General features: G+C 35.9%; 1 protein-coding gene across 11 annotated transcripts in view; it reads right to left on the reverse strand.

Moving 5' to 3' along the window:
* Nucleotides 1-27,886, reverse strand: part of AEBP2 (AE binding protein 2) — a 205,144-nt gene that overhangs the window by 152,812 nt on the left and 24,446 nt on the right. For all 11 annotated transcript variants that reach the window (XR_013364225.1, XM_077870853.1, XM_077870859.1 and 8 more), the window contains exons 2-4: nt 27,269-27,476; nt 18,528-18,635; nt 646-832 (exon numbers count right to left, since the gene is read on the reverse strand). Coding sequence is in view for 10 of the 11 variants with exons in the window: in XM_077870853.1 (XP_077726979.1) it covers nt 646-832; nt 18,528-18,635; nt 27,269-27,476 (503 nt within the window). In the remaining variant the exon portion in view is untranslated. The remainder of the gene's footprint in view (nt 1-645; nt 833-18,527; nt 18,636-27,268; nt 27,477-27,886) is intronic.

Below are 27,886 nucleotides of genomic sequence, written 5' to 3' on the forward strand. Positions count from 1 at the left end.
ACCCTTGCATTGGACTCCCTTTCAATGACAGCTGCCGTCAATCATATTTCTTCACTTTGGATATATTTAATTAGCCAGCTGACACCAAGACCAGGGCCAGTGCTAGGCTCTGGAGTTTCTAAGTCAAGTCCTGCTCCCCACATTTATAAACCTCATCGTCCGTGTTCTATCCTAAATATTGAGGATATACTTCAAAATCTGGTAATTTGGCATATAACATGTATTTCAATAGAATTAAGGACTGAGACACTGTAAACAGTTTTACTATTCACATAGACTACCACTTTGGAGCAGACTGGTTACTTCTACTTCATTATTACCTTTAACATGTTCAAATTTTCTAAAATATCAACATTGCCACATTTTAAATCTTATTTTAGAACAGAATCAAAGGAGCCCTCAAAATGTTATTTCTATACAGATTTCATATTCTAGGGCCACATATACTTACCCCTCCCTTAACTACTAATTAGGATAAAATATACATTAATGAACTCTTACACTGACACCCAAGAGATCCTATCTGTTTATTACTGTTAACAAAAATACACAGAGTTAAAGAACAGTAAAATCTGAATTTGCATGAAAACCCAAGATATAAACAAAAGCTATCTAATACATACAGATTTTTAGTGAAACACTTACGTAATGAACGTCGTCTTTTGTTCTTTAATTTTCTCCTTTTGTTCATCCCAGCTTTAGAAGGAGATTCTTCTTTGGCCTTTGGCTGGCTAGAAACTTTTGAGGAGTTCTGCTGACTGAAGTGTGTGGGTACATGGCGAGCTAGCCCTCCCTGAGAAGCAAAGCTGGCATTGCAGCCACCAACAACACACTAAATAAAAATAAAAAGGATGTCAGGGATGCCATGTAGGGCACAATAATATGAATGAGTGAATATTTTATATTTTTGGAAGTAAATCAGTAACACTATGGAACTATCCCAGATAAAAATTGTAAGAGACTACTACACCCCTTCTTGTTATAAATTGCCCAAAATATTACACATTAGGCATTGGCAGAGATGTAAAATAAAACTCTAGTTCCACAACTCTCCAGTTTACTGCTCTTCCCACTACATGCAAGGGAAAAATAGTGAGATCTTCATTCCAGAAAACTTGGGTTTTGAATTTAACACCTTCCTAAGAAAAACAGTAACTTGTTTTTAAATCAAAGAATCAGATATCATCCTAGGGTGCCTGTGTGGCTCAGCTGGTTGAGTGTCATGACTGGCTCAGGTCATGATCTCATAGGTAGTGGCTCATGATCTTATGTCAGCTCAGATCATGATCTAATGGGTAGTGGGATCAAGCCCCATGTCCGCTCAGCAAGGAATCTGCTTGGGATTCTCTCTCCCTCTGCCTCTGCCCTTCCTGCCAAACACGTGCTCTTTCTCTCTAAAATAAATAAAGCTTAAAGAAAAATTAAATATCCTTAACAATTACTTAGGACTCCTAGATTTTTAAAATTATTTTTATTGTAACAATATATACTGCTTCAAGACCATCAGTCGCCTCCCTACTTTCTATGCTGTTAGAACAAATAGAGAAGATATACAGTGATACTGACTTTTAATTATTAGATCCAGTTGCTTAGAGAAGACTTATGTTCAGGGTTGATCTTACACAACTCTATAAATTCTACTAAGTACTGCCTTCTTTAGCCTTCTGGACTTGCCAGATTGAGAAAATGAAAGGTTAACTACCCAAGTCACCTGGAAGATCTGCTACTCCAACAGTGAATGCAGAATGTTTGGATATTACTAAAATTATAATACAAAAATTAGCTATAGTACAAGTGTGTGACTTTTTTAAAAGATTTATTCATGATAGACACGGAGACAGAGAGAGGCAGAGACACAGGCAGAGGGAGAAGCAGGCTCCATGCAGGGAGCCTGATATGGGACTCGATCCCGGGTCTCCAGGATCACGCTGAAGGTGGTGCTAAACCGCTGAGCCACTGGGGTTGCCCAAGTGTGTGACTGCTAACAAATCAATGTTACTAATTAAAACAAACACCATTTTCAAAATGATCCCCAAACAGCAAAATCTACAGCTGAATTTCCAGTGGCTTCTCTAGTAGTAACTTATCTAATATACTTGGTTTCTGGCTTGACAACCAAACTCCAAGCATAGAAATCTGTCATGTTGAATACCAAATAAATCATCACATTAGTCCTAGGTGGTTCAACTTAGCTTTTATCTAGAGAATACCACAAAAAATTTAAATTTTCAGGCTCTTTCTTTTAATCCAGGGAACTTTATCATTTTAAACTTCTAAAAACACAAAACAACTCTGTTAGTAAAGATCGCAACTTGGTTTACAAAGTTCCTCTAAATCTATGCAAATTTTTAATCTTCTGGGACGCCTGGGTGGCTCAGCGGTTAAGTGTCTGCCTTTGTCTGCCTTTGGCTCAGGGTGTGATCCTGGGGTCCGGGGATCGAGTCCCACAACGAGCTACCTGCAGGAAGCCTGCTTCTCCCTCTCTGCCTATGTCTCTGCCTCTCTCTGTATCTCTCATGAATAAATAAATAAAAATCTTAAAAAAACTAACTAATCTTCCAAACTAACTAATCTTCCTTTAAGGACATGACACTTTCACTGCTTATTTAGATACTTATCCCAATTCATCCTTTCCCTATATATACTGAAGAACATACTTTTATGAATATATATATACACACATACATGCATGCATGTATATATATCCAGAAGCACCTTACTAATCATAGCTATTTCTAAATATACCTGAAAACTAAACTACTTACAGATTCTAATAAAAGTGATGCTGGCTGAAACATTTTACAGCAATCTCCTTATATAGTGCCATTCATAATCTATTTGTTTTGATACAAAAGAGACTTTTTATGGGCTCTAATGGTACTCAGCATTACTAATAAAAATCTTTGCCCATTTTAAGGTGTACATTAAGAGGCAGAGGAATGATCCAAGGTTTTAGTTCAAATATTTATATATTCAAAGTGCTATGTAAGATGCTAAAAGCATAAGGATGAATGCTTATACTTAAGTATAATTTACACTTAATTATACTTAATTTCCCACCCTTAAAGAGCTTACATGTAGTCAGGAGACATATAAAATGACAACTTCAAAGTTGGCAGTAAGGGACAAAATGCTATGGGAACCCTGAAAAGGAGCAATCAGCCATATCCAGTGCTTTAAAATTAATATTTAATTCTTAAAATGACCTTATCAATAGTGTGGTCCTCAGAGTGCCTGCATCAAATGTTCAGCTATATATTATGACAATGGCAAGTTTAGCATCTAATGGTTACTGAATTCTCAAAATTTAAAAATTTACTAGGTAGATTTTGAGTGCCAAGAAAAAAATAATGCTTTTTAAAAGTTTCCATCTCTTGGGGTGCCTGGGTGGTTCAAATGGTTGAGCATCTGTATGTGGCTCAGGTCGCAGTCCCAGGGTCTTGGGGTTGAGCCTGAGGTGGGGGTAGAGGGGTGGTCCTTGCTCAGCAGGAGGTCTGCTTCTCCCTCTACCCCACATAACTCCACTCATGCTTTCTCTTTCTCAAATAAATTAAATCTTGAAAGAAATAATGAAAGTTTTATGTCCTATGGATTACCAATAGAATACTATCCAGTACAAAATCCATTATTAACAATTAAAGACTACTGTAACCAAGAAACAAACTTTAATTTTATTTAATTTTTATTAATTGAGGTGAAATTCATATAACATGCCATTTTAAAGTATACAATTCAGTGGTCTTTAGTGCATTCACAATGTTGTATAATCATTAGCTAGCTCCATATCCTTGCCAACATTTGTTTTTTTTTTTTTTGTTTGTTTGTTTTTTTTATTTTTTTATTTTTTTTTTTTCCAACATTTGTTATTTTCAGTTTATTTTATTAAAATCATCCTAGTATGAAGTAGTACCTCATTGTGGCTTTTATTAGTATTTCCTTAACTGCCATCTATATTTTTTACAAAGGTAGTGTCTTTTACTATAATAATAAAACTAGCCCTTCCATTTTAATTTTCAGTTAATTATCTGATACTTAATTTCACTACTAAAAAACTTTTAGTATCTAAAATAGCTTGGTATGTGAATCTACCTCTCCAATTGCTAATTTTGTGAAATCTAAATAAAGATCAAAGGCTTAGCATCTGAACTGAGAGTACTTAAGTAGAATCACCCTAATGGATTAGTTTTACACTGTCCAATACATTTTAGGCATCAGACACATATAGTTACTGAGCACCTGAAATGTGACTATCCAAACTGAAAAGACTTATAAGTATAAAATACACACTGGGGGTGCCTAGGTGACTAAGTAGGTTAAGTGTTTGCTTTCGGCTCAAGTCATGATCCTGGGGTCCTGGGACTGAGCCTCAGGTCCATCAGGGTCCCTGCTCAGCTGAATTGGCCTCTCCTTCTCCTTCTTCCTCTGCCCCTCCCCCTCACTTGTGCGCTCTCTCTCAAAATAAAATATTTAAGAAAAGTAAATAAAATACATACTGAATTTTGAAGATTCAGTACCCAAAAAAGCAAAAAATTTCATTAATTTTGTATACTGCTAAGATGTTGAAATAATAATATAATAAGTTAAGTCAAAGATGTTTAAATTATTTTCATCTGTTTCAATTATTTTAATGAAGCACTGGAGAATTTAAAATTATCTATTTGGTTCATGTATATTTCTATTACACAGTACTGCCATAGAATAAAGCCATAAGGTATTTATTTTCCTTACTTTTCAATTTTAGAAGATATTACTCCTATATTTCCTAATATCTACTTTAAAAACATACATTGTCTTTTGCAGCCCTTGTGTCAGGGACTTTAAGGAATACAATAAACTATTTGTCTTTGGGACATCTGGGTGTCTCAGTGGTTGAGCATCTGCTTTTGGCTTGGGTCATGATCCTGGGGTCCAGGGATCAAGTCCCACATTGGGCTCCCTGCAAGGAGCCTGCTTCTCCCTCTGCCTGTGTCTCTGCCTCTCTCTGTGTGTCTCTCATGAATAAATAAAATCTTTAAAAAAAAAAAAAAAAGATAAGTCTTTGCCTCAGAATTCCCAGGTTTTTTTTTTTTAAGATTTTATTTATTTATTCATGAGACACAGAGACACAGGCAGAGGGAGAAGCAGGCTCCATGTAGGGAGACTGATGTAGGACTCAATCCCAGGACTCCAGGATCACACCCTGGGCCAAAGGCGGCGCTAAACCACTGAGCCACCCAGGGATCTCCAGGAATTCCCAGTTTAATATAGGTTATTCAAACAAATTTGTTGAAAAACTCTGTATTTCAAATTTTAAAAAAGCTACTTGACTACAATTAAGGTAGAGAGGACTTTAACAGTTCGTATCCAAGCCCTCGCGCTTAAATTCAGAAGGACTTTATGATAGAACTCCACCTAGGATTACCCTTAATTATAAGAATCCTAGTAGGCTAGCGGATTCATTTTGTCCTAGAACCCTTCAAGACTTCAACAAATAGGCCCTGACATCATCTAAAACTGAGTAAATTTCACAAGTGTATTTTAATGAGCAATGCTTCAACGTTCTGAACATAAATAATGAGAATTCTAATAGAAAAAAAGTTTTATCTTGGATTTTGATCATTTATCCACCAAGAATCATAAACAAATCTGAAAAAGAAAGCCCAAAAGTACAATGAGAATTTAGAATGAGAAATTACTTTAAAAAAAAAGAAACAGGGCAGCCCGGGTGGCTCAGTGGTTTAGCACCGCCTTCGGTCTAGGGTGTGATCCTGGAGACCCAGGATCAAGCCCCATGTCAGGCTCCCAGCGTGGTGGGGCATGGGGAATGCCTACGTGGTTCAGCTAAGCATCTGCCTTCAGCTCAGGTCATGATCACAGGGTTCTGGGATCGAGGCCTGCATCAGGCTCCCTGCTCAGCTTGGAGTCTTTTTCCTCTGCCTATTTCTCCTCTGCCTGCTTCTCCATCTGCCTGCCGCTCCCCTTGCTTGTGCTCTCTTTCTCTGTCAAATGAATACATAACATCTTTAAAAAAAGAAAAAAAGATGATGATGGTAAATCAAAGATAAAAGAGTAGAAAGAGAAGCAGTAGTCATATTCAAAATATACTGAGGGTCAAATTGAGATGATTTGCTAAGGCATTTATGGAAGTACAGGAGAAGGGGCAGCCCCGGTGGCACAGCGGTTTAGCGCCGCCTGCAGCCTGGGGTGTGATCCTGGAGACCCAGGATGGAGTCCCACATCGGGCTTCCGGCATGGAGCCTGCTTCTCCCTCTGCCTGTGTCTCTTGCCTCTCTCTTCGCTCTCTCTGAATGAATAAATAAATCTTTAAAAATATATAATAATAATAATAATAATAAAAAGGAAGTACAGTAGAAGTTAAGAGAGGAATCAAGAATGATGCAGGGTTCTTAAAGTGAGAGCCTTTGACAATCTTACTATTTACTGAGTCTAAAGTAGAACCACATTTGAAATAAAAAACCTTAAGATTTTCTACATATTAAGTTCAAAATACTCTAATTAGACATCAAAGCGAAATATTCCATTCTAGAATACAAGAGGGAATATTGGTAGGGCTAGAGATAAACAACTGAGAGTAATCGGAATATACAGTATTTTATAGTATTTAAAACCAAAGGACACCTAGGGTAAGACCTTCAAGAGAGCACTTTCCAACACCTAGAAGTCAGGTAGAGCAGAGGCCAGCAAAGGTGACTAGAGAGAGCAGCCAATGAGTTCGGAAATAGGAGTGGGAAGGATGAAGAACAGGCAAGTGTGGTATCAAGGAAGCCTAGAAAAGAAAGTTTATATCAACAAAAACAAGATCCAAAATGCAACAAGCACACAGTACACAGCATAGCTCTTTTTCTCCTCTTTTATTTTATCTTTTGCAAAGACCACTGAACTGATAGTCACATTTATCAAAGAAATGCTATTTAGTATAGGGTACCCCATAAGAGAAATACCTTGTAGAACAATGGTTCTTAAGCCTAGATGCACATCCAAGTCACCCAATTTTTTAAAATTATAGCAAAATGCCTGGCTGCATGCCCCAATTCTAATTTAATTGGTCATAGTTGCAACTCAAGCACCAGGATTTGGATACCCAGTGGCACAATTCATATCATAAAGGAAGAACTACTTGATTCTTACCAGTTTCCAAATAATAAGATCCCTATCATCCTCTTATGGTGACCAATTAGTTTTCTTTGGGGGAAGAAAGGGAATCATTTTTTGGTCTTTTAGTATCATGATGATCACTGCAGTTATTATCCTTATGTATAGTCAAACATTATGTGTTAGGTCAGCAGGAGCATCCTAAACACTGGCTGCCGAGGCTAAGGAACATGAGAGCTTCAAATACACACAGACACACTAAATATCAAATTAAAGACAGCAGAACAAGGTATTTAATGCTTTGTGTTACTACAGAGAACGTCTATTGAAAAGATTCTAAAAAAAAAAAAAAATGTATATATGAGGTGATGGATGGGTTCATTAACTAGATGGAGAAAATCCTTTCACAACTATATACACATACCAAATCATCATTACGTATAATTTAATTAAATATTTTAAAATTTTATTTTTCAATTATACCTCTAAAAGTTGGGGGTAGGGATGCCTGGCTGGCTGGGGGCAGGGACACCTGGGTGGCTCAGCAGCTGAATGTCTGTCTTTGGCTCAGGGCGTGATCCCAGATTCCTGGGATCAAGTCCCGTCAGGCTCCTTGCATGGAGCCTGCTTCTCCTCCCTCTGCCTGTGTGTTTCTGCCTCTCTTTCTGTGTCTCTCATGAATAAATAAAATCTTAAAAAAAAAAAAAAAAAGTTGGGGGGGGACGGTGACTGAGCGGTTTGGGGCCTGCCTTTGGCCCAGGGCGTGATCCTGGAGTCCTGGGACCAAGTCCCACATCGGGCTCCCTGCATGAAGCCTGCTTCTCCCCATGCCTGTGTCTCTGCCTCTCTCTCTATCTCTCATGAATAAATAAAATCTTTATGAAAAAAAAAAGTTGGGGTTAAAAAGCAAATGATATAAAAATTATCAGCATCAGAGCTGGCAGGATGGGCCGGGGCTCAGGCAGTATGTATGTATGTATGTATGAATGAATAAATAAAATTATCAGCCTCAACTACCATTACAAAAAAAGTCATAAAGGAGAAGAAAATTATTTCATCATCCATCACAGTGAATGACACAGTAATGGTACCATTCACTATGTAACAAATTACCAGAATTTGCCTGTATGTACAACTATAAGGAAATCATAGTTTGGTTTGACAAGATTTCTTTTTTCTTTATCAACAATTTAGGATGGGGTCTTGATTCCAAAACACCTAAAAAGATAGGCTATTTTATGTACCAGCCCTGGAAGAAGTTTTGAGTTATTCAAACACTACTCTAACACAATGAGAAGTTATTCACGTATGTCAATATTGTGAATGGAGTCGATCATGCTGAGCTATAGGTGACTAGTTGCTGAGAAAAAGTTACAATAAATAAATTAACCCAAAACAAGTAAATGACTATACTATGCTCAAAGTAAACAAATACTGGAGTAGGAGAGAAATGTATGTGCAAAGTAAAAGCACCTATTACTAATAAGCTTATCTGATAGGGACGCCTGGGTGGCTCAGTGGTTGAGCATCTGGCCACTGGCTTAGGTCATGATTGCAGAGTCCTGGATTCTGGGATTGCAAGTCCCATGGGGAGCCTGCTTCGCCCTCTGCCTGTGTCTCTACCTCTCTCTATGTCTCTCATGAAAAAAAAAAATATTAAAAAAAATAAGCTTATCTAATAAAAAGTACAACTACATAATTTTTAACACATACATATCTATCAAGACAAACCACTGCCTCATCAGCAGTAAAGTAAGCAAATCTAAACAATCACCACTCTATATCTAACTACTTTTTCTTTTCTTCAGTTAAGTAATATATATATTTCTAAGCATGGTAGGATTAAGCCACTTAACTATCATAAAACATAAATCATAAATACCAGATAATTAACAAGAATCAAAATTAAAATTGAAAAGGAAAAAGGCTAAAAATAGTTTAAAATATTACCACATCCTACTACTGTAAACATGTAATTTTTTTTCTTTTAAGTAATCTCTACACCCAATGTGGGACCTGAACTTACAACCTGAAGATCAAGAGTCCCACCCCCTCTACCAACTGAGCCAGGCAGGCATCCCCCAAAACATGGAATGTTTTACAAACCCTTAACAATGTTTCACTACATGTATTAGCAGAACAGCAGCAGCAACTCCACCTTCCCACAAATCTTCAATGTATAAGGCAGATATATATACATGACAAAGTGAAGAGTGGAGGCACAATGTTATCTAGTAATGATCTCTGCACTTTAATTATCAAAGATAAATATTATTAAAAAAAAAACCTTGGTGGGCACCTGGGTGCCTCAGTGATTAAGCATCTACCTCCAGCTTAGGTCATAACCCCAGGGTCCTGGGATAGTGTCTCAAATTGGCTGCCCTGCTTCGCAAGGAGTCTGGTTCTCCCTCTCCCTCTGCCCCACTTCCCTGCTCATGCTCTCTCTCTAAAATAAAAAAATAAAATAAAATAAAATAAAATAAAATAAAATAAAAAATAAAATAAAATAAAATAAAATAAAATAAAATAAAATAAAATAAAATAAATAAAATAAAATAAAATAAAATAAAATAAAATAAATAAAATAAAATAAAATAAAATAATAAAATATAATATAATATAAATAAAATTCAATTAATTAATTAATTGATTGATTAATAAAACAAACCCTTGGCAAAGAAGATGTATTTATATTTTAGGGATATGCTGATTTTACAAAACTAAAATTTCATAATAAGCTAACATGATCAATTATTTTCATATGATACATATGAAGGCAAATTCCACCTTCATCAAGTGATCTAGGTAACATCATCTATGACAAACAAATTGTCATCAGGTATCCCTTAACATGATACAGTGAGAATTTTATTCTATTTTCTCCAAAAATGCATAAACCAAATCTGATCATTACAAAAACAACAAACAACCCCAAAATGGGGAATATACAAAATAAAAGATTTATACTCTTCAAAAATACCAGCGACATGAAAGATAAAAAAATGTTGAGGAAACATTAAGATTAAAGGAGTCACAAAACTAAAAGCAATGCATGATCCCCAACTGGATTCTAAGTAGAGAAAAAAAAACTGCTATGAAGGACATTATTGGGACAATTAGTACAACTTCAATACTTAATAGTATCAATATTAAATTTCTGGGTCTTGATAATTATTCTAAAGTTATGAATACCCTTGTTCTTAGGAAATGCACACAGTGAAGTATCTAGGGATTATGCTAGAATTTTCAAAAAATGTGTGAAGGTGGTAGGGAAGAAGAAAGAGGGAGAGATGGGAGTAGGAAAGACGACAGAGATAGATGATGGATGGATGGATGGATATAGAACAAATGTAGCACAAAGATAATTAGTGAATCCATGTTAGGGAATTTATACATTCATGTGTGACAGAGAAAGGGTATAGGAGTTTTCCATCTTCTCTATTAGTTGAAATTATTTCAAAATTAAGTTTAAAAACTCTGCCTTTTGGAAAAAAAGTCAAGAAAAACATCAAAATGGAGAAAATATTGAACTCCTATCACAGCAAGGAAATCATGTTTTTCATCATTTAAAGATGAAAGATGAGTAGGTTAACAAAATTTCCATCCTCTAAATACAAAATTTGGGGCACCTGTGTGGCTAAGTAACTCAAGCATCTGACTCTTGATTTTGGCTCAGATGATGATCCTATGAGATAGAGCCCCACAGTGCGCTCCAAGCTCAGCATGGAGTCGGCTTGAAATTCTCTCTCTTTCTCCCTCTGCCCTTCCCCATGGCTCACATTCTCAAATAAATAAATAAATAAATAAATAAATAAATAAATAAATAAATAAATAAAATCTTTTAAAGATAAATATACAAAAATATAGGAAAAGGGTAATGCAAATATATAAAAAATATGTTTACATTGTGTTTACATTTCATGTATCTATACAAGTATATATATAGAAATTATGGGAATATCAATACAGAGAAACTTCTTGATAGAACAAACAGAAGTTTATGGGGCAACCCGGGTGGCTCAGCGATTTAGTGCTGCCTTCAGCCCAGGGCCTGATCCTGGAGACCCGGGATCGAGTCCCATGTCAGGCTCCTTGCGTGGAGCCTGCTTCTCCCTCTGCCTGTGTCTCTGCCCCTCTCTCTCTCTCTGTCTCTGTGTCTCCCATGAATGAATAAATAAAATCTTAAAAAAAAAAAAAAAGTTTACGAGAAATGACAAACCAAAGTATCTGTTACATGCAGAAAATATGTACATTTAATTTAAAGTTATATAAATAAGAAAAAATTCAATAGAAGGGCAAAGTAACCAAATAATCAATTTAGAGAAAAAAAATAACCAATAGCCAGAACATTAGAGATATTCAAATCTTGCTAGTAATAAAAAAAAAATGTGTTTGGCAAAGATAAAACAATGCCAATTATTAATGTCAATAATTATTGCCAAGCTTCAAGGAGACTGGGGAAACAGCACTATATTATATATAGGTTGGACTATGAATTGTTAGTTTTCCAGAGGGGGGTTTAATAATACCTATAAAAAGCAAACCTAAATATCTACTCTTTGAACTAGTGAAATAGCTTCTAGGAATTTATATTAGCTCCCAAAAGCAGTTTATAAAAATATGTTCATTGATTACATTGTCCTTTATGTTGGGGATAATTGGACCAAAAAAGATACATCAAGAAAGCACTAGTTAAGGGCACCTGAGTGGCTCAGTTAAGTCTCAGACTTAATTTCACCTCAGGTCATGATCTCAGGGCCATGAGATCAATGCCCACATTGGGCACCTTGGTCCGTGGGGAATCTGCTTCAGATTCTTTCTCTCTCCTTCTCCATCTGCCCCTCCCCCCAACTTTCTGACAAATCTTAAAAAAAAAAAAAAGGACTGATTAAGTAAGATAAACTATCACATAAGAATAATAAACAACCAGTAGTGCCTGGGTGGTTCAGTCAGTTAAGCATCTGCCTTCAAGCTCAGGTCATGATCCAAAGGTTCTGAGAGTGAGTCCCACATCAGGCTTCCTGCTAAGCAGGGAGTATGCTTCTCCCTTTGTTCCTCATCCTGCTCATGCTTGCTCTTGCTAGCTCATACTCTCTCTCAAATAAATTTTTTTTAAAGGAATAGTGGGGGGATCCCTGGGTGGCTCAGTGGTTTAGCGCCTGTCTTTGGCCCGGGACATGATCCTGGAGTCCTGGGATTGAGTCCCTCATCAGGGTCCCAGCATGGAGCCTGCTTCTCCCTCTGCCTTGTGTCTCTGCCCGCCCCCCTCTCTCAGTCTATCATGAATAAATAAATAAAATCTTTTTTTAAAAAGTTTAAAATTTAAAAAAAAAGGAATAGTGTAGAACCATTAAGAAGTAATAAGCTTATTGACATGAAACACTGCCCAATATAGAACTGAAAAAGCAAGCTACATTTAGGTGCAAAATGATTCAATTTATTTTGTACTTATGTTAAGAAATCCAATATGTACAGAAGAATAACGATTTTCTGAAGGTGTTATAGTTCCATTATCTTCTTGAAGCTTTTTAGTTTCAAATTCTTAAAATAGTAACAGGTATTACATTTCTAACATACTTATTTCCATGTGACCAAGTGGAGGAAGATCAAGACCCTACTAGAAATTAAGAAAAAACTTTGTTGGCTGTGAAATTTCAAAGTCTGTCATAATTAGGCAACATTAGGTGCTATACTAAGCCCTTCCTTTCCCTCTTCTCAATCCCTCTTCTTTATTCATACTTCATCCTGAAGAATTAACAACTTCAAATATTTTCAGTAAAGACAGTGCACGTTTTAGGAAATTCATCTAGATGATTTTATCAATTATCCACACAAAGACACCAACAATAGAGCAGCCACATTGATATTTTTTTAAGGTATGAATAAAACTGAACTCTTTAGTGAATGTTTGAAGAATATTGTAAAAAAAATGAAAAAGGCCAAAAAATACAATGCAAACTCCATAGCATAATCAAATTGCAGGCTAACATATAGTAAAAGATAATAACAGTAATCTAGACACAATATACAATATACATATTGCACAGGGGCTGTTCTACATTATAAATTATCAAGAGGCACCAGAGCACAAGTGGTTAAGGACAAAGACTGAATTTATACTGCCTCTGAAGCCTTCCATCTGCTACTAACTGCCCATAACCTTAGAAAATATTTCATCTCTTCTTACCTCGGTCTCCTCATATCTAAACTGAGAGCAACAACAGTAATTACTTCAAAGAACTTCTTTAAGAATTAAATTAGTTAAAATAGGTAATGTAATAAAATATGTAGGTAACCTGCAAGGCACAAAATAGCATTATTAAAGCCTTTGCTAATCATGACTATTTCTGACCCCTACCTTCACTTGTTCATTATACAACAAATACTAGAACAGCCAATACAAAAAACTTTTTGAAATCAACTGCTTATATATTTAATTTCCAAACAGTCTAAGCTCACCAATCTACAGAAATAGTTCTAAAAATCTTTCAAATTGCCACAATAAAGTATCACCCAAGATATATATATTCATGGAGAATCTGGGTAGCTCAGTTAGGAGGCCGGCAATTGGTTTCAGCTCCGATTGTGATCTCAGGATCACGGGATTTATCCCCCAACGTGGGGGGGGGGGGGGGCCTTCACGCTCAGCGGGGAGTCAGCTTGAGATTCTCTCTCTCTCTTTCCTTCCACCCTTGCCCCCACATGCTCTTGCTCTCTCAAGTAAATCATATAAAAAAAAAAATGCTACTCCCTACTCATTCTTTTATATGCCTCCTTTTCTTTCTCTTAGAAGCACTTATTTCTATAATTAAATAGTGGTGATGGTTGCAGAACGCTATGAACACACTAAAAAACTACTGAAAGGGATCCCTGGGTGGCGCAGCGGTTTGGCGCCTGCCTTTGGCCCAGGGCGCGATCCTGGAGACCCGGGATCGAATCCCACATCAGGCTCCCGGTGCATGGAGCCTGCTTCTCCCTCTGCCTATGTCTCTGCCTCTCTCTCTCTCTCTCTCTCTGTGACTATCATAAATAAATAAAAATTTAAAAAAAAAAAAAATTTAAAAAAAAAAAAAAACTACTGAAAACCTTGGTAAACCTTATAGTATGCAAAATATATTTAAATATATGCCTGAAATGATCTCCTTACAAACATAAGACAAAACTTAGGTTTTCAATAAGACACTCCTCACCTTCTTATACTAAGGGTAGGCAAAAACTTCTTAGAATACAAAAAGTACTATCAAAGAAAGTTGATAAATGAGATTTCACTGAAATTAAAAATATTCAAAAGATCCCATTAGGAAACCAAAGACAGAAAAGTGCCTGGTGACTTAGTTGGTGGAGCATGTGACTCTCAAACTCTGAGTTGTGAGTTTGAGCCCATTAGGTGTAGAAATTACTTAAACAATAAAATCTTAACAACAACAAAAAAGGGACATCATAGAGTCTGGAAGAAAGTATCTGCAATATATATATATATTCAAATAGCCATAAGCACATGAAAATGAGCTCAACCTCATTTCTCATCAGGGAAATAAAAATTAAAGCCAAAATGAAATACCACTAAAAATCTAAATCTACTAGAATAGCTAAAATTAAAAGACTGATAATACCAAGATATACAGCAACTAAATTCTAATTCACTGCTGGTGGGAATATAAAATGATACAATCAATTTGGGTAAGAGTTTATAGTTTCCAAAGCTAAAAAATGCCCTATTCTATGACTCAGCAACTCCATTCATAGGTAAACAGCCAAGAGAAGTTAGGTTAAATAAAATGCTATAGCTGGAACTAAGCCAAGATGACTGAAATTGTAATATGGCAAGGGGAGAATAGAGGACAGGATAATAGACTGGAAAGGGATATTAAATTCTGTTTTATTAAGAATATTTTCATCAGGGTGGTGATGGCACAGCTGCATACAAACATATGAAACAATCTTTAAACTGCTAAACACTTAAGCATACTTTAGAAACTTTATTGTACATTACAACTAAAAATTTTTTTAAAAGACTCCCTAAAACATCATCACCTCACGACCTTCTCTCTATAGCTGACTCCCATTTACTTCCTACTACTCCTTCTCAGTCATTATATACTTTTGACTTATCCCTAGTCCATGTTCCCAGAAACCTTTCATAGGTCACTATTAAAACATTTAAAACATTTCATTACTTACATCTATTTAGATCTGTACACACCTAAAGAATGTTAAGTTCCCTGAAGAGCTGAGGCCTGGCTTTCTTATTCACCTTGCTTCCAAAGTACCTAGCACACTGCCATGTACTGTAGACATCAATAAATGTTTTCTGGATTTCAAGGATTCCTATGACTTCTAGAACAATGCCTCACTAAATCATACCCCTTAATTTTTGTCTTTTAAAGATAATTTCTTTCCCCCTCTCCAATGGGAATCTTCTACAGTTTCCAAAAAGAGGATCTGGGAGAAAAATGCATTTGACAGGCTTTGAAATGAATCTGCACATCATAATCAACCAGCAGAATTGCTGCCCTAAAGAAAAATAAATGGAAATACACACAATGAGAAAGTAAATGATTCTCTTAGTTTAACAACAATAAGCTCTTACATTTATTGGATACATACTGTGCAATTCTAGGGGGTAACTATTCTTAAAACAGCTACATCTTAGATGGGGAGTTTATTTTATTTTTTAGATGGGGAGTTTAAAAACTGTTTATAAAACTACTTAAATAGCAGCTGAATAATGTGCTTTAAAAAAAATTGTATTAAAAAGAAAAAATTTGTATTCCAGGACACCCAGGTGCCAGGTTGAGCATCTGCCTTCAGCTCAGGGCATGACCCTGGAGTCCTGGGATCGAGTCCCACATCAGGCTCCCTGCAAGGAGCCTGCTTCTCTCTCTGCCTCTCTGTGTCACTCAGGAATAAATAAAGAAAATCTTTAATGATTAAATAAAACTTTCACAGTATGAATGAATGAATGAATGAATGAATGAATGAATGAAGAGGGAGACCTAGCTGACTCAGTCAGTATAGCATGCAAATCTTGATCTCAGGGTCGTGAGTTCAAGGCTCACATTGGGCACAGAGCTGGCTTAATATAAATAAGTAAATTTTTAAAAATAAAAAATAGAATTTAAAACAAAGAAAAACCCGAATGTTAAGCATATGAAAAGATGCAAAAAGAAAAGCAAACTAAAACACAGTAGGATACAACTCATCTATTAGACTGGCAAAAATTCAAAAGTTTGATAACACCTTCTCAGCAAGGCTATTGAGAAGGCAGATGCTCTAACAATGATGATGAAGACACAACCCCTATGGAGGGCAATTTGGCAATATTTATCAAAATTACCAATACTTAGGCATCTGGATGGCCACTCAGTTAAGCGGCTACCTTCGGCTCAGGTCATGATCCCAGGGTCCTGGGATAGAGTCCCACATCAGGTTCCTTGCTCAGTGGGGAAAGTGCTTCTCCCTCTACCCTCCCCCTTTCCCCCACTCATGGTCTCGCTTACACTCTCTCTCAAATAAAAATCTTTAAAAAAACAAAAAACAAAACAAAAAATCACCAATACTTCTATTATATAGCCTTTGATCTACCCTCTCATATGATTTTTGGGAATTTTTCCTACAAATATAATTATGCATGTACAAAATGACATTATGCTCAAAGACTTATCACTGCAGTACAATTTAAAATAGCCAAAGACTAGAAATAACCCAAGTATCTATACAAGTTTGGTTAAATAAACTAAAAGAATATTCTTATCAAATATAGAAGATCTTCATCATAAAGTAAGTTTAAAAAGCAAGGTACACATACATGCAGCAAAGATGTCAACAGTGGGAAAAAGTTGGTATAGGGTGTAAGGGAACCCTCTATAATCTTTCTAATATTATTGTAAATCTAAAACTGCTCTAAAATAAAAAGCTCAGGGCACCTGGGTGGCATCAGTTAGGCATCTGCCTTTGGCTTGTGACCCTGGGGGTCCTGAGATCAAGTCCTGAGTTGGGTTCCCTGTTCAGCAGGGAGTCTGCTTCTCCTTCTCCCTCTGTCCCTCCCCAACACTCATGCTAATATAAATAAATAAAATCTTAAAATAAAAAGCTCATTTAAAAAATAAGGCATTGAGAGTATATAGTTTACTGAATTATGTGTAAGAAAAGTGAATGAAATTACAGATCTACTTGCTTATACTTTCATAAATACTAGAAGAATTCACTAGAAACTAGTAATAGTGGGACGCCTGGTTGGCTCAGCGGTTGAGCGTCTGCCTTTGGCTCAAGGGATGATCCCAGATTCCCAGGGTTTGAGTCCCACATCGGGCTCCTTGCATGGAGACTGCTTCTCCCTCTACCTGTGTCTTTGCCCACCCCCCCGTGTCTCTCTCATGAATAAATAAATAAAACCTTAAAAAAAAAGAAACTAATAATAGTGATTACGTATTTGGAGAAGGAACAAGGAAAGAAAAAAAGGAGCAAGATATCTCAATGTAAAAATTTTTTTTAACTTGTTAAAGATGGTCTTTTCAAAAAACTGGGTAATTTTTAAAAAGCAGCTCCACAAGAATTATCTCCTTCTCTAATGAAACCCAAGGGAAGTTTCTGGCACAGTATTTACATACCAGAAGATTATGGGTTTAACTACTATTAAACCTCTAAACACAAATTTTAACCTCTATGGTATATGCTTTCCATAATTAAAAACCAAAATATTTTAATTTTTAATGAAGATAAATAGAAAAATAGCTTTTATAGACACTTGTTCTTTATACAATTTTTCAGAACATATCATTTGACATAATTTACCAAAGCTCAGTAATATGACCTCAAAACTGAGTGAAAACAATCAAACCCCTCAATATTGTACAATTTCACTTTTTTGTATAATAATCAGTTATTTGCTAATAAGAAGGCTGAAAACTATGGCAGTGAGAAAAAAAAAAGCACAAGGTATTAAAAGCCACCAATTTTAAAGACATGTATGTATTCATACCAGTCTGTTCATTAGCTATTTTCAAGACCCTACACCTCAGTAGTTTTCTTTCTGTTTTCCAAATTTTAAAAATTGGGTATTATTTTCATCTCCATCTATTTTTTTAAATTCCATGCATCCACAGGAATGCTAAAACAAGTTTTTTTTTTTGAACTATTTTTAGAAGTGGGGGGGACACCTGGGTGGCTGAGTCAGTTAAGTATCTGCCTTCAGCTGGGGTCATGATTCCAGGGTCCCAGGAAGAGCCCTGCATCTGGTTCCTTGTTCAGCAGGGAATCAGCTTCTCCCTCTTTCTCTCTCTGCTCCTCCCCCAACTCATGCTCCTGCTCTCTCTCTCTCTCTCACCTTCGAATAAATAAAATCTTAAAATAAAAAAAAATTTTTAGAAGGGCAAAAGTATGCCCATTAAGAAATATACAACCAAAAGTCAAATAACGCACATATGCTTACTTACCTTGAAAGGTTTGTCTCCACTATGTGTCAGCATATGCCTCTGTAACCAACTCTGACTGGTTGACGGAGTGTTATATACTTTACAACCTTTCCATAAGCAAACAAATACCTGTTAAAAGAAGAGCCATAATAATTTTCATCACTTATTTCAACAGAGTTTTATTCCTTGTAAGTTCAAATGAACATGTTGCAAGTCTTAACAAAAAGAACCATTAATGTATGAATCAATCAAAAAGGCTTAATAGTTAAACTTTCTGAACTTCCGGTATATGAGAGATATGGTTTTAAACCCTTTCCCTGTAAGGCCACTGTCCAATTCCTTCAATGAGAACGACAAACCAATCCCAAGATGTCATTCAGAAGGAAATATACAAAATATTAACAACATATCCCTAAGAGCTAGGACTATACATAATTATTTTTAGAACAAGCATTATTAATTAGAAATACCAGGAAAATATAAGGGTATAAAGAAACAATGAAAATAAATCAAAATAATCAAATATTAATTGAAGATGGAACTTCAAAAAATGAGTAAAGCTATTAAATTACCACATTAAATTTTTCTGCTCTTGATTCCTTATTCTCACATGCATACTAATACTTATTTTTACATTGTTCTATTCATTAAAAATTATTTCCACTTATCTTCATTATAAAGCAAAATCTAATACAAAATGTTAAATTAAACAAACGCAAAAGCAAATGGGCATAAACTGCTCTATAATCATGAAAGACCCACATACTTGGATTCACATAATTAAGTATGATTGGGATTAGAAAGTACTAATCTAACAACTAACAATCTAATCTTTATCATCTTCTTACTAATAAAATACCAATTTTCTAACATTATATTTCCATCAAACTGAACAGTGAAAACTGTACCCCAACATCAGTAAAAGTATGAATCCACTGTAATCATAATCTTCAAAGAATCATTAATAGGCTCTGCTCTTTTCTAAGGAAGAGCAATTATAAATAGAGCCACACTTTGAAGACTACACATCTAATAGAATGAACTTGGACACAGAACTGAAAAACAATCATTAAAGAGTTTAAAATACACTTTTTTTTTTTGGAGGGGGGAGAGGAGTGCCTGGGTAGTTCAGTGACTAAGCATCTGCCTTCAGCTCAGGGCATGATCCCAGGGTCCAGGGATTGAGTCCCGCATTGGGCTCCCCAGGGGGAGCCTGCTTCTCCCTCTGCCTATGTCTCTGCGTCTCTGTGTCTCTCATGAGTAAATAAATAAAATTTTAAGGGAAAAAAAAAAATCAAGGGCAGTAGCCCGGGTGGCTCAGGGGTTTAGCGCCGCCTTCAGCCCAGGGCGTGATCCTGGAGTCCCGGGATCGAGTCCCACATCAGGCTCCCTGCATGGAGCCTGCTTCTCCCTCTGCCTGTGTCTCTGCCTCTCTGTTTCTCAAATAAATAAATAAAATCTTAAAAAAAAAAAAAAAAAAATATATATATATATATATATGGGGGGGGGGGGGGGCTGCCTGGGTGGCTTAGCGATTTAGCGCCGCCTTCAGCCCAGCGCAGGATCCTGGGGACCTGGGATTGAGTCCCAGGTCAGGCTCCCTGCATGGGGCCTGCTTCTCCCTCTGCCTGTGTCTCTGCCTCCCTCTCTCTCTGTCTCTCATGAATAAATAAAATCTTTAAAAGAAAAAAAGAAAAAGAAAAAAAAATCTTTTAAAAATAAACGTTTTTTTTAAAGTCTAGAAAAATCAGCTATCTTAAAAATAACTGAGTTTTTAGTGATAACTAAAACCATTTTATATCAGGTCTAACAAGGCAATACTGTTATTGCTGTTTGACACGACTATTTAGAGTTATCACATATCCTGATTTTTGTACAGACTAGCTCATTTCTTTTAGTAAGCAGATACAGAAATCATAACCTTTCCTCCTTCACACTTCAAATCCCTGAGCCTAATGTATGTTTACAAAACGATTCCTCAAGTTACCAGAATTAAAAGCTATTTTTAAAATAAATGCAAAAAAAAAAAAAAAAGAAAAGAAAAGAAAGTTCTTAAAACTACTCATGTACTCATGTTATGTTGTGGAAATTAGTTCAGTAATGTTTAAAAATCACATACAAATGATTAGTGCTATCTATTTCCTGACTCAAGACTACTAGACTCTGGGATCCCCAGGTGGCTCAGCGGTTTAGCGCCTGCCTTTGGCCCAGGGCGCGATCCTGGAGTCCCGGGATCGAGTCCCGCACCGGGCTCCCGGCATGGAGCCTGCTTCTCCCTCCTCCTGTGTCTCTGCCTCTCTCTCTCTCTATCATGAATAAATAAATAAATCTTAAAAAAAAAAAAAAAGACTACTAGACTCTGAGTCTTAAATATTCAATTCTCGGGAATCAGAGGTTGATTTAAAATTTCCTAAAAAAAATAAAAATAAAATTTCCTCAACAAGCCATACCACATTAAAAAAAAAAAAAAAAGCCTTAAAAAGTAACTGGAAACAAAATTAACGTCATTCATGTAATAATTTCTATAACAGTGAAGAGTTCTGCTGTCTTAACTCTTTTTTTAGTATATGTGCTGCCGAAGCGAGCACAGCTGTCTTAACTCTTAAATGACATCTGTGCTGAATTATTCTCAAAGAAACAATTAAGGTAAATACTCCAACACTGCCCCTACCTAACATTAGCCAACCATTGTATTTGAGAGAAAACAACAATCTCTGACTTTTAATTTTTTTCCTAGGAATAAATATGAATATGGAGATAATGGCACACTGTAATTTCACTGGATAATAGCCTTCACTATGAGTAGGTACGGTCTAGACTCTAGATGGAATAATGTCTAGTAACACTATTAGAGCAACACCTTCAGGTTCAAAGAAAAACCGTAACTTTCAACCTAATGAATTTTATAGGAAATGAAGTAAGTGTAAAGAGACTGAAGCTAACTATGTTCAGCTATAATGGAGTGAAATATTTGGAAAATAATTCCCAAGGGCAAGGGCAGGGGAAGAGGAAGCACTAACCTTGCACAAGGATAAAAGAGGCACCAGAACTCCACACCAAGGATCCACAAAAACCACAAAACTGTTTAAAAGCTGAATTTATTTTCCTAATCTATGTTAAAAAGACACTTTGATAAAAAAGAGTTCAAACTCTGGCAAAAGGATCATCTTCAAACTTGAGAGTTTTTAGAGGCACAATATGTGAAAAATTGTTTTCATACCCAATTTTTAGAAACTGTCTCATTATAAAAATTAACCCTGAAAACTGACCAAACACCACTGGAATCCAATCCAAATGTGAAAGGAATTATTCAAGAATAAAATCTGTCGGGACGTCTGTGTAGCTCAGCAGTTTAGCACTGCCTTCGGCCAGGGCGTGATCCCAGAGTTCTGAGCTCGAGTCCCACATCCAGCTCCCTGCAAGGAGCCTGCTTCTCCCTCTGCCTGTGTTTCTGCCTCTGTCTCACTCATGAATAAATATAAAAAAAATAAATAAAATCTGTCATTCCTCTATATTATCTTAAAATGAATTAAGCTTTAGCAATACTAATCAGAATGCTGAGGCACAGAGGTTCATAGTGTACCCTCTCGTGATAGATTTATATTAGATTTGTAATTAGAGGTAACAAAATTAGGGGTGCCTGGGTGGCTTAGTCAGTTAAGTGTCTGTTCATGACCTCAGGGTGCTAAGATCGAGTCTGGGGGTAGAGCTCTGTGCAGAATCTATTTGAGAGATTCTCACTTTCCTCTCCATCCTCCCTCCTCCTCCTGCTTATGTGCTCTCTCATAAATAAATAAAACCTTAAAAAAAAAGTATAGAAATAGCACGAAAGTAAATGATCTGAACTCTAACCCAGAGCTTTCACACTTTGCAGTGATGTAATCATGGAAGATACTTATCTAAGCCTTTATTTCCTTTTTCATCAAACACTGTGAGCACACATTTGCTAACTCCAAAATATGATGAAATGCAAGATGATATATTCTCTCAGTAGGACTATTTAACAGAAAAATTGGGTTTATGTTAATAATTGGAGGTCCCTTCTCAAAATTAACTGCCACCAAATTTTTCTGCCCGTCTGTCTTAAAGAAAAGAGAGAGGAGAGAAGATGTAGTTATTAAAAGAATCTTTAAATGTGTAACAATCTAACTTACAAAGATGTAGCGGTCTAAATTTCAATGTACAAGGAAGTTTGGGCTTTCAATCGAGAAGCCCTATAGAAAACCTTTCTCATTACTGTCAGAATAGGTCAATTTTATTTTAAGGGAAGTCCTCCAAAATGCCCCAAATGAAAAAGACTGATACAACCCTGGGAACCAAGGCCAGTGTAAGTCTCCCTATCTAGTTACTAACATCTCACTCTTGGAAGTATACAAATGAATCCAACAAAATTTTAAGTAAATTGTAAAATCTACTGCAAACTTGACAAAATCTAAGTATGTATAAGGAAAATTCAGTTAGTAGTAAGGTAAATTAAAATCACCAAGTATATTCTAAGTAGAGCTAGTAGGCAACATAATTTACAAGTAGGCATGGGGAAAGGGGCTGGTTTTACCAAAGAATTTTTGTATGAATTAAAATCATACAAAAAGATTTTATATAAAGCAAGAGATACACCATCTAAATTCAAGAAGGTGTTGGATGATCCCTTAAGCTTTAATATTTCTTAGAAAAAAAACCATCTCACTCTTTTACAAAATGTTTGAACAAAACATTTTAATATGTAATTATTTTGTCTCAAATCAGTTTGCTCTTCTAAGACCTAAAATGACAGTTATAATTCTGTATCCTACTATTCTGAGTCACATTGAGTATTTTCAATTTTCTGTTAAAGCATATTTACTAAAACAGAGAACAAAAATATTTAATAGAACACTCAAATTACATGAATTAAGCATTTCTCCTTTATTACAAAATATATAACCAATTTCATGTTGTGTTCAGGAGATACCAGATAGGCAATCAAAACTCAATGTGAGGGGCACCTGGGTGGCTCAGTGAGTTAAGTGTCTGCCTTTGGCTCAGGTCATAATCCTGGAGTCCTGGGACCAAGCCCTGTATCAGATTCCCTGCTCAGCTGGGAGTCTGCTTCTGCCTCTACTCCTCACCCCACTCATGCTAAGAGATGAATAAAATCTTAAAAAACAAAACAAAACAGCCTTAGTGTGACCTCCTAAGACTGATTTCACTTTCTAGTAACATTCCAATTTAACCCTGAGTGTCTACAAATGTCATTTTATATGGCATATAAAAGTAAGTGACTTCATTCAAGTCTTTGAATATCAGCCCTCTCCCCAAATCTTCCTTGGGCCCTCTGCCCTCAAACACCATAGAATATATATAAAAATGAACTTAATAAAATGACATGTGCAAAATAATTCCTGCATCAAGAAACACATTTTTTTCTGACAACTGTTTTTAAAGTGAGAAATAGTTAAAACAGAAAGAACAGAACACTAATGGATTGTTACTGAACCACTGAAATCCTACAAGACGAAGTTTCCTGCCTACCAAGTCCTCAGTGTAAATTAAGAGGACACGGGGATTTGAGATTTGATTAGTAAAATAGCTCAGCCTAGGTTTTGAAATCCAGTCATGCATGCAAGTATGGACCCAAGAACACAATTCTACTATACCTAACAAAAAAGGTTAAAAAAATTTTTTTGCTTCTTTCTCCTTATATTTTTAAATAGTAGAAAACACTTTCAGGAGTCTTCTTTAAAAAGGTACATTCAGGGGTACCTGGGTGGCATAATCGGTTAAAAGTGTCTGACTCCTGGTTTTGGCTCAGGTCATGATCTCAGGGTGGTGAGATCAAGGCCCTCATCAGGCTCTGTGCTCAGCACGGAGTCAGCTTGAGACTCTCTTCCTCTTTCTGTGCCCCTCCCCCGCCAAATAAATCTTTAAAAAAGTAAAAGTTACATTCACAATTGGTACTTAAATGGTTAGTTTAAATTTTGAAATAGAAGATTCTACCCATTTTAATACATAAAAAGGTCAGAAAAAGGTAACCTATCCAATTTCAGCCTCTAAATGTAATTATAGTCCATGTGACATGGCAACATAAAAAGCTTAAAGAGGGGGAAAGAAGTTTTTCTAAGCTGTTACATGATGGTTTTGTTTTCCCACTGTGACTATCACAGTGGGATGAGAATAAGAACAGGAATTAATATAGTATTTAGATCTTACTAACTTACTGCTCCAATAAAACTGTCATCTTTTAATAATATGCTTTAAGAAGCATAAAATCCGGGATCCCTGGGTGGCGCAGCGGTTTGGCGCCTGCCTTTGGCCCAGGACGTGATCCTGGAGACCCGGGATCGAATCCCACATCAGGTTCCCGGTGCATGGAGCCTGGAGCCTGCTTCTTCCTCTGCCTATGTCTCTGCCTCTCTCTCTCTCTCTCTCTCTGTGACTATCATAAATTAAAAAAAAAAAAAAAAAAAAAGGAAGAAGCATAAAATCCTCTAGAGGTACCAATATTTTCCTCATTTGTTTCTGTTCCATCAAGACAGTTTAACACTTGGGGTAGAAGTAATAAGAAGAAATCTTAAGAAGAAGAGATAAAAGAAATCTTTAAAAAATTGTCTTGAAATTAGCTGTTTTCCACATATATGAGATATCTACAACAGTCAAAGTTACGAAAACAGAAAGTAGAATAGTGGTTACTAGGTGCTGGGGAGAATTAGGAAGTTATTGTTGAATGGGCAGATTTCAGTTTAGAGATATTGAAAAAATTCTAGAGATGGACACAGATGATAGTTGTACAACAATGTGAATGTACTTAATGCCACTGAACTGTACACTTAAAAACATTTACAATTTTTTTAAAATTTTCTTTAAAGAGGCCATTAAAAAAAAAAAAATGTCCAAACAACACCCACTCTATTTTAAGCACAAAACCAGATCAAGATTTCCTGTTACATAGCCGTGTATAGTTTTCAGAGTTTCATTCATACTTTCGTTCTGAAAGCTTAGTCTATATACCAATGACTGGTATGTAAAAAAAATCTGAATGTATTTTCTCCATTCCTCTGATTCTTTAACATTTGTAGTTCAGCAACTAATGTCCTTCAAAGATCAGGCCTTCTTTCTGTGGTCAAAACAGCATTAATCTTAAAATTAGCTAGACAATCTTACTATTCATAATAAAATAATTTTATGAATAAGTATAAAGCAAGAAATGACATGAGGGGGGACAGGTTCATATCAGCAAGTTTATACTTATTGTAAAAATACCAAGACTTCATGCCTAGCTCTTTGATATCTATAAGGTAAACATAGCAGCAGTGATTACAGGATACATTCAGTCTGTACCTCCATTTTTTTCTACAGATCCTTAAAGGGCTGAAAACATTCTCATAAGGCTGTGTACTCCTCAACATGTAGGATCCAATGCTTAGAAATATGAAATTCTCTAACGCCTACCAGAGATGCCCAATAATCTATACAGTTCATGACCCTATATACAGCTAAATCAAGGGACTAAAAAAGCATCATGCCATGGCTCAAAAGGCTATCTTAGTGATACATACCTAGTGACATCAAGCACTGCCTCACAAAAGGCAACTCTGTGATAACTAGGAAACCGACTTGGTTAAGATAGTTCACACAAAATCTGATACATGTGGTAAGGGAAAAGACTATTACAAAAGTAACCTAACCATTGAGCAGGGCTGGGTTAGGAGGTAAAAATAACATATGATGGGCAAAGTTCATTAATACACCATCTGTCGTCAAAATCAAATCTAGTAAGTCAAATCTTACCAAATTTAAGTAATCAAAAGATTGCTGACACATTACAACATATTGTGACAATGGCAAAGTTTTCTAAAAAGAAACTTCAATGCACAAATAACACTAGTTAAAATATTAGAGGTGTTTATATGGCTGCGTGTTTTGTTTTGTTTTTTTAAAGAAGATCAATAATGCAACCTAAATATCAATGCAACCTTGGAAATAGTTACCCACTCACTTAAACCATAATGATCTTAACCATTTTAGTATCAGTTTATCTCAATAGTGGTGGCAGGCTGATAGGAAATATGTGGCCTAAGAATTATGTGTACTTACAATGTGACGTTAATTTCTGGAAAATGCACTAACGTGGTAACTATTCAAGACAAACCTAGTGAAGTCGAAAAAAATTATAACCTTATAATACTTTGATCCATTACACTGACTCACCTAATCTACTTAGCTCTTAATTCACTATCCAATAAAAATTATATAAACTGACACATTAAAATGTATTCCCAAAAGGATATAGGTCAATACTCACTAATCATAACTTTCTGTCTAAGCCAGCTCTGTTAAGACCTGGGAAAAGGTGATCAATTCACTTTCACAAATAATGAGTACAAGCTGTCATTTCACAGAACTGTATATATTAATCCTGGTACCAACAATCTCTCCAGTTAATTTCACCATCAGGGATAATTTTAGACCACTCTAAACAAGAGAAATCCTAGCTGTCCTCAACTCAAAACATCACAAACTTGGAATAGGCTGTATTCATTTATTATATTCCCACTATATTTTAGGAAGTCTAATTTCTTCTAAAAGCAAATTAAAATCCAACACACAATATGTTCTATTTAATTCCATCAAGTATGTGGGAAATAAATACAAAAGCTTTTTAAAAAATAGAGCCTGTGTAAAAACAATCCCAAATTACTTTGAGAAAGAAAGCCTAACTAGCATGAATAAATTAATAAAACTAATGAAAACAGGGAGTGAAAAAAAGAAATGACAAAACCAACCCCTCCTCGCTGACCATCTACATGTATGGAACGGATGTGATCGGCCAGGTCTGGGCTAGAGTTGAAGCAAGCCTGGCACTGGTCCCAACAACAATTATAGGCAATATTTTTGCTTGAAGAAGTAGTGCTTCCTTGTCCATTCATCATTGCTGGAGTTGAACGCCCACTGGAAATTGTGCTGTCTACATCCATTATAGTACTGCTTATGCTACAAAAGAAGAAAAAAGGCTGTGTTATTCCTAGAAATTCACTAACATGAATATGATCTTATAAATATTCAATTAAGATTACTACTTGACATTATGCTCCATATAAAGCATACTGACCATATTTTCTATTAGAAAACAACATGGTTTTGAGATGATTGTTGGCAATAAAGTGCAAATCAAGGGAAAAGCCTCAAAACAGGGAAGAGATAATTTAAGCAACTTTGGCAGACATGAACTCCCCAATGCTACAATCTACAGAAAACAAACCAAACACAAACACACACACACAGCTCAACACATTTCATCCCTTCCATAGTTCTAAGCAGCACAATAAACCAACGGAGTAACAGTTTCCAGCTATAAATAATTCAGAATCAAGAGTACCTTTACAGTATAAATCACTTGTTAA

The sequence above is a fragment of the Canis aureus genome, chromosome 25 (genome assembly GCF_053574225.1).
Source record: "Canis aureus isolate CA01 chromosome 25, VMU_Caureus_v.1.0, whole genome shotgun sequence".
Classification (NCBI taxonomy): Eukaryota; Metazoa; Chordata; class Mammalia; order Carnivora; family Canidae; genus Canis; species Canis aureus.